The 16,220-nt window shown below is 42.6% G+C and overlaps 1 protein-coding gene across 1 annotated transcript in view; it reads left to right on the forward strand.

The window, feature by feature from the left end:
• PAPPA (pappalysin 1) overlaps window positions 1–16,220 on the forward strand; it is a gene marked incomplete at its 5' end in the record, with an annotated part of 240,634 nt that overhangs the window by 66,576 nt on the left and 157,838 nt on the right. Inside the window, 2 exons of the mRNA XM_046676707.1 lie at window positions 5,180–5,301; window positions 12,819–13,317. Coding sequence (XP_046532663.1) covers window positions 5,180–5,301; window positions 12,819–13,317 — 621 coding nt within the window. The remainder of the gene's footprint in view (window positions 1–5,179; window positions 5,302–12,818; window positions 13,318–16,220) is intronic.

Genomic DNA, 16,220 nt, shown 5'->3' on the forward strand with positions numbered 1-16,220 from the left:
TGTGTCTCAGGTTCCCATTGCTTTTGTTAAGTCCTTCCAGAACTCGAGTTATGAAGGAGGTGTTCCCCCTCCCCTCAAAAGAACCACAGAAGTTGGCAAGGAGCTCCCATTTACCAGTGTGTGCGTATGTATGTGTGCGTGTGTGTGTGTGTGCACATTTTGTGTCAGTATAAAAATATATTAGACCATGGCACCACATTAAATTTGGGCTGTAATTGCCCACACTACCATCAGTCCCTGAATCTAGAACGTTCCTTTGGCAGCTGGGTGAAGCAATCAAGGGGCAAGGAAATGCTGTCCCTAGGCTCTCTGTAGAAACCCCCTTCCCCCTGCCTCAGCTGCCCTCACTGGGAGCTCAGAGCTGGGTTTGGGAAACCTCATGTGACACTTCAGAACAGGCTTTCCAGCAGCCTGTAGATTTATTTATTTTTTCTGTGGCGATGAGAAGTATCAGACTCTTGGTCAAGCCTTGGCCTCAATTCCACTTACAAATGGAAGTTTTGTAAATGAAGCTTCCTGTGTATGTATTCAATTTGTATTTCATAAAGCAGTTATTGTCCATTAAATAAATACCATCTGATTGTTGGAAACCTATTGGAGGGTTAATTGTTGTGTAATGAGATATGTCTCTATTACATAGTGCCCTCAGCTTCAATCAATATGTTTTTAATAACCTATAGTCAGTTGGTACTTGAGGTGCATACAATAGCTGTTCTGTTCAGTCTGATTTCATAATGGAATTATCATATGTTAAATTAAAACTGACATTTTAGAAACATGTCTAATTAGGTAGACCATAGTCTATAGCTAAAGGAAGTCGGTCAACAAGTTCAATAAATTGTTGTAAAGAAATGGAACAATCACTCTCCCATACACACAGAGTTTATACTCTGTAAATTGACTTAGTATGAAGTGCATAAGCTTTGATGTCAGATTGTCTGTGTTCCGTTCTCAGCTTTACCACTCCTAGTCTATGCCACCTGAGCAAGCCATCTCACCTCTCTGGTCCTCTATGACCTTCTGAGTCTTCTTTCATAAAAAAGGTGTTAATTGTGCCCACTTCATCTGGCTTTTGAGGGGAATTCAACAAGATGACATCTGTGATATGCCTAGCGCGCACATTCTATGTTCAAGAAATATTAGCTCCCATCTTGTACAAAGTTTTCCAGGGCTGTTCAGTTACTTGAAAATTCTCTTTCCCTGCAAAATCTCTGGTGTTTTCCACTACATCCATCAATGCCAACCTCTTGCCCCTGGCCATCCTCATGTCCTCCTGCTGTTCCTCACATCTGTAGTCTAAGAGAATACAAGGGTTTTCCTTAAGAAAACATATTCAGATCCTCCCACAGCCTGTGTCCTCACACATGGGCAACTGAATAAATAATTCAAGGCCACCCTTGGCTTTTTTAACTCCTTTATTTTTATCTGTCTTGCAAACATGTGTTGACTGGATGGTTTCAGTTATCTGAAAAATCAACTGTGGTATATTGGAAGGAGTACTGCTCTGGGAACTGAGAGACCCAAGTCTGATGTCTTTGCGATGTCATCTGTTTCCTTTTCCTCTTCAGCCTCAGTTTTCTGATCTATAGGCCAGAGGATATCTAGCCTTTCTCAGCCAAGATTCCTCTTCCGAATCTCAGAACACAGACCCGAGTGACTATTTCCTCAATTCTCCAAGGATGGTACATAACTAGTACCATTCTAGATGCATTCGAGAGAAGTTAACTCATCTGTGGATGCCTTACAGAAGCACTGTCAAATAGGACTTTCTGCAGTAATGGCAGTGGTCTGTGTCTGCACTATCCAATATGGTAGCCATTAGCCGACTGTGGCTGTGGAATGCTTGAAATGTGGTAAGTGTGACTGAGGAACTGAATTTCTAAATTTATTTCATTTTAAATTTAAATAGCCACATGTGGCTGGTGACTGCTGGTTCAACAGCACAGACTTGGAGCTTTAAGCTTTGATTCTCATGGAACCTGGGTAAGAAAGTTGGTCTCTTCCAGTGTTAGTATCCTGTACTTCTGCGATTTCATTGTGTGTGTGTGTGTGTGTGTGTGTGTGTGTGTGTGTGTGTGTAGGTGCCCATAAAAATCAAATAAATAAGAACTCTAAGGTAAGAAACATGTATTATACACTCTCTGGATGTGCTGGATTTGCCGCCTGATTTTGGTAAAGCCCATATTGACTGCTTGACTTTCCTAGCTATGACCTTGGTGTGATTACTTAGTAGTCTTGATCCTGAGTTTCCTAATCTATAAAATGGGACTATCACCCACCACACCCAGAATCACACTACTGCTTTTTAGTTGCTGACTTTGCTTTGACTTTTGTCCTTCTCTCCCCAATCCATTCTTCATTCAGCATGCAGCCTGATCTTTTAAAAATGTGAATCAGAACATATCACCCCATGCTTTACAACTCTCCAGTAGCTTCTCATTATTTTATGTGTAATCTACACGTAGTCTGCAGGACCGTCCCTGATCTGGCCCTTGCCTACGTGTCCAACTGCCTTTCTTACTGCTCTTTCCTTCATTGGTGACTCTTGCCACTCAGGCTTCTTCCTGGATCCCTGTGGACTAAGCCCTTTTTTCCTACTTAGATCTTGTGCATACCTTGAGACTTCACCTGGAATGCTTTACATCCACTCTTTGTGTCATCCTTTTGTGTCATTTAGCTCTCCCCATAAATGGCATCCCCTCACTAAGGTCTTCTATGACTGCACCAATCTTAATTAGCCCAGTGTGCCCCGTCCCCCCTTATTGTCTCCTATATCATCCATTTACTTTCCTTCAGAACTTATTGAATCTGTAATTTTATATCTGTTTACCTATTTGTTTATGGACTGTTGCCTCCACTAGTCTGCAAGCTCTATGATGGCAGATACCACATCTAATTTACTCACTGTTGGTGGTCAGTGTACAGTGCTAGTGCTTGTACAGTGCTAGTACCTGTACAGTGCTAGTACCAGAGGCTGTTCAATGGCTATCCATTCAATGAATCAATGAAACAATGAATGAACATGTGAATCAATGAATGGACATGAGGGAATGCACTTTGTGGAGCTCTGTGCAAACAAGGCACATTTCCTGTCCAATGGATAATGGTTTGTTCACTCATCAACGTATTTATTGGGAACCTAGGATGTGTCAAGAACTCAGTGAAGTGCAGGTGACTGTATGTGTATTATCTAAAATAAAGCATCTAAAGAAATAGAAAGAAAGGTTCAATGGCCATTAAGATCAGTGTGGTTGCTGATTCCCTCCCAGGACGTTTGTAATCTCATTGTCATCTTAAAGCCAGTCATGTGACTCAGAGTCATGCACAGATTGTGGTCATTGTAATGGAACTCTGCCCTCCACAGTGGTACTGAGAAAGTTTCTCTCCCCACTCCTTATTCCCTGCCTACAAGTATATTTGTATGATTAATATTATTCCTAGTTCAGAAGTAACTCATACATATTCAAAATATATAGAAAATTCAGAAAACCAGAAGGAATAAAAATGGGGTGAAAAATCATCCTATGTTCCACCACCCAGAAATTACTGCCAACAATATTTTGTCACATGAGGTTATTTGAACAGCATTGAGATGCTGCTTTAGATTCAGTTTTGAATATGGCTTTTTCACTTAACATTATAGTTTATACTTTTTCCATGAAATTCCATAATCTTTATAAATATTTTTGTAATAGCTGTTTATTATTCCCTTGAGAAGATTAACCTTATGCTATTTAATCATTCTCCTATCACCGAATATTAGCGTGCTTGCAAAATTTCTACCTATGTGTGGTTTCGTATTTACAATGCTAAAGATGAGGATGCAAAATCTGCAAGTTGATGGCCTCGTCTAGGTTAATCATGAGTCTTAGCAACATGTCTGAGTGAATGTCATTTATCCATACATCCAACCATCCATCCATCCATCCATCTATCCATCTATCCATCCATCTAGTCCTTCAGCTACATATGTTGCCCACTATCTAAGCAGATAAGCCGAGGCATGACCTGTTCAGATTTAGGGTTGGAGATGAGCTCCCTGGAAGCTGTGTGGAGGAGGAATGGGGAGCACCAGAAAACTGCAATGCTCACAAGCATGCTCTTCCTTACCATGTGGGCATAGGGGCTACAGAGCTTCTCTGTGAAGGGAAAGCCCTAAAGTTTGAGATGAGGCTCTGCCATTGTGTCCTTTCAGGTAGCCAAAGGACAGAGATTCTTCTAGGAATGAAGAAAGAGATCTTGGCAGGACTGTTGCATTTTGAGAAATAATGGGTTGGCCTGGGACATTCCTGACAATCTTCCCTTTCCAGTACCTCTGCAAAGCTTGTCAGATTTGCAGAATTTCGGGTCCACAACAGTACAGAAGGAGAAGGCTTATTCCTCTCCCTTCCCCACAGCAGCCTCCTAAACAGATGCGAAATCTGGATGACAAGTAGGATCCTGGAGGCTGTTGTGACTAGAAGGAGATTGAATTCAGAGACACAAGACACTAGACAGTAGAAGGAGTCACCATAATATTCCACTTCTGGGCCTGGTCTCTTTGAGAGATTAGCTCACCCCTTGGAAACCTGCTAAAATGAATTAGATGGCATGGTAAGGAAACTGCTTTTGACTGTTCAACCAAGGAGTGGCTCATCCATCCCCAGAAGGTCAGGACTGGAAGGTTCTTTCTGCATCATCTAGTTCAGCCTACTCATTTTCAGATGAAGGAACTGAACCATGCTTTCTTTTTATTTAATACCTAAGACATAGGATGTTACCTGGCACATAGTAGGTACCTGATAAATATCGTTCAAAGAATAAAATTTGAGGCCAAATGGGGCAAAAGATGTTCTCACAACCACACATCAAATTCTCAGTGGAGCATTGGATGCCTGATGAAATTAAGATTAGTGCAAGTTTTGAATCTTTGGCCTGTTGATTCCACACTGCTTGAAATTAAACAAGTGTATCCACCATCAGAACAGAAGCTGCTTAGGCTCAAACAAGGTACTTGCTGGGCATTGTGGAGGAATTTCATTGATAGTTATATTCTGGAAGCTTTGGCATGGATAGGGAGGAAGTAGAGTAACATAGGATTGTGGTGTCCTCTGCCCTATTGCCTTTGTTCTAGTCGAGTCAGTGGCTCATTCACCTGTTCCTAAGTCAGTGCATTTTCCTTCTTTCCTTGGCCTCCTAGAGAATTGGGATCAGCATGTGACCTTTGCCTGGAAGGGAGAATCCTGGTGCAGTATGCCTTCAACGCCTCATCCCCGATGCCCTGCGGCCCATCAGGACACTGGAGTCCTCGGGAAGCAGAAGGTAAGCCACCCTGGAAGCTCGTTTGCAAGTTGGGTGTGCAAAGAACAACTCTTTATGATTTTAATGGTCTTTCCCACGTATCATCTCATTTGATCTTGAGATTGCTCTGCAAAGCCAGTATTTTTATTTTATTTTTTTCTTTTTTCTAGCTTGATGGAGATAGAATTGACATACAACCTTGTGTAAGTTTAAGGTGCACAATGTGATGAGTTGATACACGTATATATTGCAAAGTGATTAACTCAATAGGATTAGTTAACACGCCCATCACCTCACACAATTACCTTTTAATTTTTTGCTGAGAACACTAAGATCCACTCTTTTAGCAACTTTCAAGTATACAGTGCATTACTGTTAACTATAGTCACCATGCTGTATATTAGAACTCCAGAATTTATTCATCGTGTAACTGGAAGTTTGTAACCTTTGCCCAACATCAAGTCCAGTATCCATACATTCATTCATTCAACAGACGTCCTTTGAGCACCTGCACTGTCCTAGGTATGTCATCCCACTTTTCATATGAGGAAACAAAGGCACTGAGATACGTGCTCAAAGCCACATGCCTGATAAAAACGCGGTGTGTGTTTGTGTGTTTATGGATTCCTCCAGACCCTGACAGCCTGTGGGTACACGCAAGGTCACCCTAGAATCAATACACATATTTGGGGGCTTCAAGGCATTGATAGTCTTTGATTGTTCCTCTGTTATTTCTAGGAATACCTAGGACATTATCATATGTGTCACAACTTATTCTGGTTTTTTTTGGCCATTATCCTCCTTTTTGGGATCCATTTGTCAACAAGACACTTGAAGGAAGCGCTGGATGATTGCCACTGTTGTGGGCTCCTCCCATGCCACACCCTTTCTTGCTCAGAGGTGGAGATGTCTCCCAGGCTTCCCCGGGGGTGGGGGACAGCGATCTCTGTGCTCCCTCACAGTACCCTTCACTGCCAGATCCACTCGGTTTTCTACAGAAATGAAGGGAGTGCCTTTCGCCCAATGTTTTGCTGCACTGTCACTTGGCCCTGAGGCAAGGTTACTTGGAACTTAGGGAATCTCATGGAAAATTGCCTATCCAGTTCCCTTCTGCAGTCTCTCTTTCTCTAGGCTTCAGATCTAGTTCCTGAAGCCAGTCTGGCAGAGACCCCATGTTCTCCTCTCAGTTTTCCATCTCACCCTCCTTTGCCCTCAGATGCTTACACTCGGAGCCCCTTGCCCCTGTCCCTCTTGTTCCTCTGCAGGTCAGCTCATGCCAGCAGTCCCTGGGTGGGGACACTAGTCCATCAGAGGGAGCAGAATCTGGTTCCTCACTGAGGTTCAGTGAGAACTCCTCCGTTTTCCTGTATATTTTTAGAAAGAAGGTTGAAAAGAAAAAGCCATAGATAGAATAAAGCAAGGGAGAGGGATCAGAGAGGAAAGTGAAGGAGAAAAATGACAGTACTGTACTTTGTTGTCTTCTGAAGTAGCTTAAAATAAAAATGAGAGTTAAACTTGGGAACTCTAAACAAATTCATCTGGAATGTAAAGCAAGAGGGATGTCTGGGAGAAACCCTCAGTTCAGCCTCACAGAATCACAGTCTGTCAGACTCAGAAGGGATGCCTGGGGTCATCCAGCCCTAATCCCCACCCAGTGCAGGAATCCCCCTTGTGCCCTGCCTCACTGGGGCTCTCCTAGCACCAGCTCATGTATTTCCTTGGCCCTCCTGTTCTAGCTCCAGTTGTTAGAAAGTTCTTCCTGAAATCTGAAAGCGTGACTTTTCCACCCAAACTGAACCCACCTTGGGTTCTCACAGAAGAAAGTGTGCGTCTCTTGCACCTGAAAACACTTTGTGTACAGGCAGAGGGTGATCCAGTCTCATCTATGACCACCATAGGAACATTGTGCCAGGCACTGTGCTGGGCCTGGGCACATGGACAAGGCAGAGTGGACATCTAATAGGGGAGTCCGATGAGTAAATGGACGATTACGATCGGGTGTGCTGAGGCCCATGCTGATAGCAGTACAGATGCTGGAGGACCAGAAAGAAGGGGATCTTGCCCAGAACTGAGACTCAGGCTACCTGGGAAATGCCACCACTCCGGTGAGCAAGGTGCATTGGAGAATGTGTAAGAAGTTTGGTATATTGAGAGTGGTTGTTTTCTTAGGGTGATCTGGAGCTTATAGTGTTCCTGGAAACTTTTTAGGGTGTCCTCAAAGTCTGAAATTATTTTCGTAATAATGCTATGACATCATCTACCTTTTTCACTCTCGTTCTCTCCTGAGAGTACAGTGGAGCTTTCCAGTGGCTGCATGGAGCGTGATGTTATTACTGCTCTGATAGCTAATGGAATGCACGCTTCTGTGTTCTTGTGTTTTAAAGTTTCTCAGTTTTAATTTACAATATGCTAACTACAAATAGGTACAACCTACATAAACAAAAGCTCTTCAGTAATGACAGAAGAACTTAAATGGGTTTGAGGCATGAAGAGCAAGATGTGAAGTGGGGAGAGGTTGGACTAGGTGAGAGATATATTAATCAGATGAAGATGGATTTGGAGTTAAACTGAGGGCAGTGGGAAACACCACGTGCCTTGGCAGGGGTCTGGGATGTGGTGAGATATGCATATGATAAAGATTGCTTGGGTGACTGTGGAGAAGAGATTTGGGGAGGAGCAGCTAGGTGGCTATGGCAGGAATCCAGGAGAGGGATGGTGGTGGCCTGGATGAGGCTGGCGGCGGTGAAGGTGGGGAGAAGACAATGGAATTGAGAGAGATTTGAGAGGTAGAACCAACAGGGCTCTCCCCTGAGACTTCTCTGGCTAAAATCATCATAGTTTATGCTACCACTTGTGAGAATGAAATAATTTCCAGACATCTCCCCACACCTCCATCCAATCCAACTGTCAATTAGTTAAGTCTGTTCCTGGTTTGTCCCTGACCCACTTAACACGTGATACGCAGAAGGGAGTTAAACTGGAAGCGCTGAGCTCCTTGGTTCCCTGAGCTGACTCAGGCCTCCAAGGAAACCCAGCTGCCCTGGGTTTTCCTTCAGGATATGTAAATTTAGTACATTCAGGCCAGGAAAAGACACTGTTCTTTTTTTAGAGCATCCTATTACAGGCTCTGTGATCCGTTTGGCTCAGACCCTTTTAATATCCTTGAAGAAATAAACTTTTCCATGAGCCAAACTCTGTAATTTATTTCTCAACTCATTTTCATCCTATTTGTCTTTGTGTGTTTAAGTTTTTGGACTTCCCAAACTAACATAAAACTCCTAGATCCATGAGCAATGCCAGACGTATCTTTAGGGGGAAAGAGCGTGGGGTGGGGGGTGGATGAAGAGGAATGGATCTTGGTCCCAGCATGGCCCATCAAGATGCTCCGTGCTCTTGAGTGATCTTCTCTGAAGATAGCATCTTATCCACAGAATGAATGTCCTTTCCAACTCTAATATTCCATGGAGTTGTAACTTCTTTATTTTAACTCCATATTAACAAGATGGAAGGTTCTTCATTTAACACATATTTATTGAATATCCACTATTTTTCATTAACTCCGTTTCATGAACTTCCAGTAAATAGTCACAGAAATTGTCACCATTGTCTACAGAAAGTGATTATCATCAAAAGAAACTGTGCTTTCCTATCTTGTTAGCAAAAACTATATTTCATAGATGAGTTTTTCCTGAGATATTCTATACCATGCTACACTTGTAGCCCAGTAATTATACAGTTAGATCTGACCGACTTATATCCCAATTAAGATCACTAATGCAAGCATGTAATATATTACAAGCATTGGATTTTCTATGAGAGATTAACAGATAGCACTAGCTGTTTTCATTTTTTCTTATGTGTGTGAGTCTTTTCCCCATTTTTCTGCCCAGAATATTTCAGGTGTACTGAAGTATTCACCTGGAAAAAACTTGGCACCAAGTTTTTATGACATATTTGTGTCAACAGCTGCAGTGTATAGACACAAAGATATGTAAGAGACATCTGTATAGATCTTTATAAATATAAATTTAAATCAGCATAAGTATGTATAAATATATTTCAGACACATATATGGCCCCATTTCTAGTGGACAGCTTATATAAACATGTACCTTTTCATGTAGTCACCATATATACAAAAGGATATGTGTTTATAATGCAGTAACAGTACTTTTGCACTTTTCATTCTTCCTTCCTTTCTTTCTTCCTTCGTTCCTTTCTTCCCCCCTCCTTTCTCTCCTCCCTTCTTTCCTTCTTCTCTTTCTTTTTCTAGCCCTTCTCCCTTGCTCACCACCACACATCCAATCAATTTCCCAACTGTGTCCATTTTTCCTCCTTAGAGATTCTGATTTGTGCTCATCACTCTTGATGTTCCTTTGTCCACAGTTGTGTATTGTCTGCATTAGTATAGCAGTTTCCTAACTGGTTTCATTGGACTAGAAGCTCCTTGTGGGCAGAGACCATGTCTGTAGAAACCTGTTTCCCCAGAGACTAGCCTAACACTGGACACAGACCAGGCAGTCAATAATTATTCTTTTGATGGATGGATGGATGGGTGGGTGGATAGATAGATAGATGGATGGGTCAATAGATAGATGGATGGAAAGCATTTGTGACTCTAAACAGTGGTTTTTCTAAAAGACAACTTTCACTTGTCTGCTTAAAATTCTTCAGTAGCTCCTCATCTGTCTCAGTATACAATTCTGTTTCCTTAACGTGACATATAAGACCCTTCATAATCTTGATTCTGCTTAGTTTGCCAGACTCATCATTTGCTGCTCTCCTGTTGTACTCAAAACTGTAGTCACTTTAGTTCACATCTTCTCTCAACTGTTTTCTTTGCTTAGAATATCTCCTCCTCCCAAGCTTTTCCTTGTTAATCCCTCTTTATGTTCAGATCAGAGCTAATACATTTGTGAGCATCTATGAAATATCTCATCCCATTTGAGTTTTACAGCACCCCTGTGAGGTACGTATCATTACAGTAGGTGACACAATGAGAAGCTGTATAACTGATGTTTTAACCCAACTTTCATTGCTTCAAAGCTTGGCATGCTGCCTGAACCAACAGTATCACATAATATTCTACTCCCCACCAGGGAATTGTTTAACCATCTGAGTCTCAGTTTCCTCTTCTGTAAAATGAGTTTCTTAAGATCTGCATCATAGACTCATTGCCAGGATGAGAAGAACTGAGGCATGTAACGTGCTTGGCCCAGTGCCTAGCACACGGAGGATGGTCAATTCATGAAGCCTGGTATGATTCAAGGGATTGCTGCGTTGGTGATGGGTTGGACTCAATGACTCTTGAGGCTCCTTTTTTATAACTACAAGATTGTCTCTGACAACCAGACAAGCACAAGCTTTGCTAAGATTTCTATTCCTGTTTACTCACTTGAGCATAATGACCAGGCTCACCTTCCTGTCCTTTGGAAAGCATTTGGTCCCTCTGTTGATTAACAAGAAACCAGGGAGAAAGCATGAGCCAAACATATTTGTCATCTTTTCTCTCCTGTGGCTTCCCACCACTGACAAGGAAGGGAGAAAGATTGCTCCATCCCTTGCCAATTCCAGGAAAAGCCCATGGAGGGGGTAGAATGTTCACCTGGCACTCACCACAACACAGCAGGCTCTAATATTCCATGGAACCTTAACTTCTTTTTTAACTCCATGTTAACAAAATAGAAGATTTGTCATTTAACAAATACTTATTGAAGGTGTACTATGTTCACTGTCTTTGGACCAGGCACTGTATTAAGCAAAGGCCATATGGCATTGAGTGAAACAGAGCTACAAAATCGAGACAAAAAGAAAAACTGTCTCACAGGATTTGGGTGACAATTAGATGAATAAATTAATGGCTAGAGAATGTATTTCATGTGTATTAAAATGCTGCCCTAAATAAAGCTTATTGGATGAATAAGTGATATATGTGTGCCAACAACCCACAAAATCAAGAGAGTCAAGAACTCATTGGGTTAGAGACTTGACAGGAAGAAAGGCGTCAGCTTAGGTAGGGCTCTTCTTTGTGCCTTAGACTTATACTACTGGTTGCTTCTAGCCAGCATTTGCTGTAAGTCATGAATGAACCTAGCTAAGGAGAGGTGGAGGGTATCTTGTAGTTATATCCATCTCTTCCGGTTCTGATGTTCATATCTAAAAAGTCTTTTGAATTTTCTTTATCCTCCTCTTCTTCTCTTCTCTTCTCCATCTCCACTTAGTGTCTTCTTTCTTCTCCTTTGGCTGGGCAGATGCAAGGGGATTGGAGGCATTTACTGCCTTCACTGGAATAACTTTTCCACCAAAATGGCTTTCTAGTGTTCATGTTGTGGTGACTCCTGTTATGCTGTAACAGTACCACAAATCCTTTTCAGACAAAGATTGCTTTTTCTCTTTTGCTTTAGAAATGTCCAGCATCCCCACCCCCCATCAACCACTGATGCTAAAGAAAAAAACAATAATGTGGCTAATAGGACAACTTGAGATCAGATGCTCCATCCTACCCACACCAGCTGAGCTGTATCTCTTGCTAGACTCCCTTAAACAAATTAGAGCCAATCGCTACATTGAGTCCTGATTACTTTTTTCAGCAGTGCAAAGGAGAGCTCTCTGAGGGTCTAGGACTAATGATCTCAGCAGAGAAAAATTCAGAAGTCGCTGCAGGCTGATCAGTGGGGATGAGGCATCGTCTCCCTGGGGAAAGGGTAGAAGAATCCCTCCTTCCTTCTCACACAACCCTCCCCTTCCTGAGTCAGACTGGACAGAGCTCTGAGAAGCTCAGTGGTATGGAATGACCTCATGAGGAGAAGAGGAGGAGGAGAGATAAGATGGCTCCAGGGCTGCCTTCCAGCTCTGTCATTCATGGTTCTAGACAGTTTCCTCCCGGAATCCTCAGTCCAAGGGGCAGAAGCCGTCTGTGCTCACCTCCTCTTTGGTGGAAGTTTCTGTCCCTCCTGTCATTCCAAGCAAGTTGTACCAAAGGCAATACCACAGGAATGCTAGTTTGTTTCAGTGACTCCTGCATCTGATAGGGAGAACAAAGAGTACGAACTTCAGGATGAGACAAAAGTTGTTCTAATGCTGACCTTTACACTTCAAGCTGTGAGGCTGTGATCAGTTCACTCCACATTTCTGAGCCTTAGCTGCCTCACCTCTGAAATGAGTTTTTGCAAGAATTAAACAAGTTCAGGGCTCATAGTGGCGGTTTAGCATATGTGTGCCCTTCCTTCTTTTCGTCTGAGGCAGCAAAGCCTACAAGTGGGAGATTAGGAAGGAAAGTTTGGGCATTAACTCAATAGTAAGACACTTACTTGAATGTAGTTTTGATCAAATGTCTGGTGATTCATCCAAGATCTGGATAGCAAGGGTGGGGACAAGCTGAGTGCTGTGTATACAGTAGATTCGCTAAGACATCAAGAATCTTTCCTCTCTTTTTCCCCTCTGAGTTTTAGTCAGGCCAAGCTTTTCTAGGGTCTACAGGAAACTGAGGATCAGACTGAAGGTCTTTCAGGAACTCATGTCCTCATCTCTTCTCTATAGGTCATCCAGATGTTGAACAGCCCTGTAAGTCCAGTGTCCGCACCTGGAGCCCAAATTCAGCTGTCAACCCACACACGGTCCCTCCAGCCTGCCCTGAGCCACAAGGCTGCTACCTTGAACTGGAATTCCGCTACCCATTGATCCCTGAGTCTTTGACCATCTGGGTGACCTTTGTCTCCACTGACTGGGACTCTAGTGGGGCTGTCAATGACATCAAACTGTTGACTATCAGTGGGAAGAACATCTCCCTGGGCCCTCAAAACGTCTTCTGTGATGTCCCACTGACCATCAAAGTGCGGGATGTGGGCGAGGAGGTGTATGGCATCCAGATATACACGTTGGATGAGCACCTGGAGATTGATGCAGCCATGTTGACCTCCATTCCAGACAGCCCTCTCTGCCTAAAGTGTAAGCCCCTGCAGTACAAAGTGGTTCGGGACCCTCCTCTCCAGGCGGATGTGGCCTCCATCCTACACCTCAACAGAAGATTCACAGACATGTAAGTGCACTCTCTGGAGAGGGAGATGATCCCATGGGTGGGCTATAGAAGGGTTTAAGGAGGGTAAGACAGGCCTGAACTGGAAGAAGGTTCATCACAGCCAGACTCACTTCTAGGGATTTGTAACCTGACATTAGGTGTAGAGTTGTCTTAACAAGGCAGAGTTGATATTGTGGGAAGAACAGTGGACAAGGAACCAGGAGGCTTGGATTTTGGTGACAACTCTAATGTGTGACTCTGTGTCATGACCTGTCTAAAACTTAGTCTTTCCAACAGTAAAATGAACGAGGTTGGATGAGATTAGCAATGAGAAAGTCATTTGTTACTAATGAAAGTGAAAGAACTGAAATTTGCTAATGATTTCCTTTTTATATTAAATTGAAAAAGATTCATGCATTGTGATTGCTTTTTCAGTGAATGAGAAGGGGTGAGGTCATAGTAGGTTGGCTGGGAATTGAGTATGTTTCTGGGTATTTGCCTGAGACAGTTGCTGGGAGGTGAACATCACCAGTCACGGTTCTTGTTTTGGTTTCCTTTCTGTGGTGGAAGAGAAGTTCAAACCCATTTGATCCTTAAGGGCCCTGACAGCTCTAGAGCTCTATGATTCTTTTGAATATTAACTCCTTTTAAGTGCCTGTCCTTAATATTCAATTCTCAAGCCACCTCTCTTTTCACCTCTTCCTCAGACATCCTCAGGATTTGTTTTATGAGAGAAGCCACCTTACAATGAAGTCACTAGTGTTTTTCCTATGTGCCAGACAATGAGCTAAGGTCCTTGCATCTCTTACTACTTTCATCCTCTCCACAACCACAGCCTTATTATCTTCTCATTTTGCAAAGGAAACTGCAGGTAGGAGTTGTGAAGTCATGTATCCAAAATCACACAGTTAGGAAGTGGTGAGGTCAGGATTGGAATTCTGTCCTGACTCCTACTTCAGCACACTTAACCAGTATTCAATTAAAGATGTGACTCCAACTTTTGCTTTAAGCTAACAAATGAAGGAACTGTAGTCATCTAATTTGGGTACAAAGAGTCTATGAAGTCAATCACCAAACATTTTTGAACATCTACTATGTGCAACAGACATCAGTAGGGAACATTCTGAGTATTCAGAAAAACACTAGCTCAGAGTCAGACATCTTGTGTCTAGTCCCAACCAGTCCACTTACTAATGTTAAATCAATCAGTCAATCTCTTTGAGCCTCAGTTTCATCTTCTGTGTGATGAAAATGTTGAAGTCAATGCTTCTATGGCCTTTTGTGGCTCTTTCTTAGGTTCGAAGATTATATAAGACACAGTCTCTGCTCTGTCTGCTTGAAGATATTCACTGAGCCAATCGTTAATAGAAACCAAGTTCTGGAGGAAACTTTTAATCTTTTTAAGAGACAGAACCACTTTCAAACACTTTACCAGCGCTTCCTTTTACATGCCAGCAATTAACGTGCACATCACAAGCAAAGCCTTTCCCGTTCATTGACATAGAGATGAAGAACATCTGTCTAAGAACTCAGAGGGAGCACTTGGTTTGTATTTGAGAATGTACTTAAAATATTAAGGATCATCTTGCCTTGAAAATATTCCATAACCCTGTCTCTTCCGTCTCCTCACTTGTCTAGAGGGGTAAAGTTCTATAAATATGCATCCACTTAAAATTTCTTCATAAAACAATGGAGAGAAGAAAGAATAGCTGTCTTAAACCCTCAGTATAAACACAGCTTTCAGTTTTTGCCCTGAGTTTTGAGCCTGTGGGAGCTGACATGGGTTGATAAGTGTGGAATGGTGGAAAGTAAACTGAAGCAGCAAAATCATTCTGACTTCTAGTCTCAGTTAAGTGCTAACTAGCTCTATGATCTTAGGCTGGTCATAGGGTAACTTAGGCTGGTTACCCCTTCTGGTCTTCAGAAGCCTCCAATTTACAGGGAGGAGGTTTCACTATATTCGTGGTTCTCAAACTCAGTTGCATATTATGAAATCTTGGGGCATTTTGAAATCCCCTGTGTCTCACTTACATCCCCTCCCCTGTCCCCAACAGGTATTGATTTTGTTTGTAAGGATAAGACCTGACCTTTAGGACTTTTAAAATCTCACTGGGTAATTATAACGTGCAGCCAAGTTTAAGAACCACTGCACTAAATCAGGATCTTGAAGTGGGGCCCCTGACCAGCAGCATCAACATCAACTGGGTATGTAGAAAGGCCAGTTTCTTAGGCCCCAGCCCAGATGACTGAATCAGAAACTGAGTGCAGGACCTCTCCAGATGACTCTGGTGCTGGTTAAAGTTTAATAGCCACTGCTCTAAAATGTCTCAGGCCCAGGAATCTCCAAGTTCTCTTACACTCATATGACTACTCATTCAATTTGCAAATTGAGAACATTCTATGTGCCAGAGTGTGTCCTGGGAACTGGAGGTTTCAGGGATGACTCAGACCCGGTCCCTTTCCTGTAGACACACTTTAGTGCTGAAGGCCTTAACCACTTGATGAAAAAACCAAGTCCTGTGCCAATTTGCTTCCAAAACCACCGCTATTCTGGTCCATGCCTTTATGTACCATTTGTTGTTTCATTCACTCAGCAAGTATTTCTCTAGTCCTCACTATGTGACAGGCACAAGGGGTAGATGGAGGGCTTCACTAGGCTTCCTCTTGGTCTTTCTTGAGTCCCAGGGAATTTATTGGAGACCTGGGCTGGGCTGGCTTCTACGTTCTGACCTGAATGTTCTCTGAGACTCTCAAGAAAGTAAAACATCATTCCAAGTCAACCTACCACTTCAACTCCTTTATCTCTTGGTAATTGGAGTTCTGAACTCCAACACAAATACCTCTTTGTGTGTGTGTGTGTGTGCATGTGTGTGTATTTTGCTACTTTCACATTTTTTCCATATCAAATAAATTGGCTCTTGTAC

Source organism: Equus quagga, chromosome 1, assembly GCF_021613505.1.
Source record: "Equus quagga isolate Etosha38 chromosome 1, UCLA_HA_Equagga_1.0, whole genome shotgun sequence".
Lineage (NCBI taxonomy): Eukaryota > Metazoa > Chordata > Mammalia > Perissodactyla > Equidae > Equus > Equus quagga.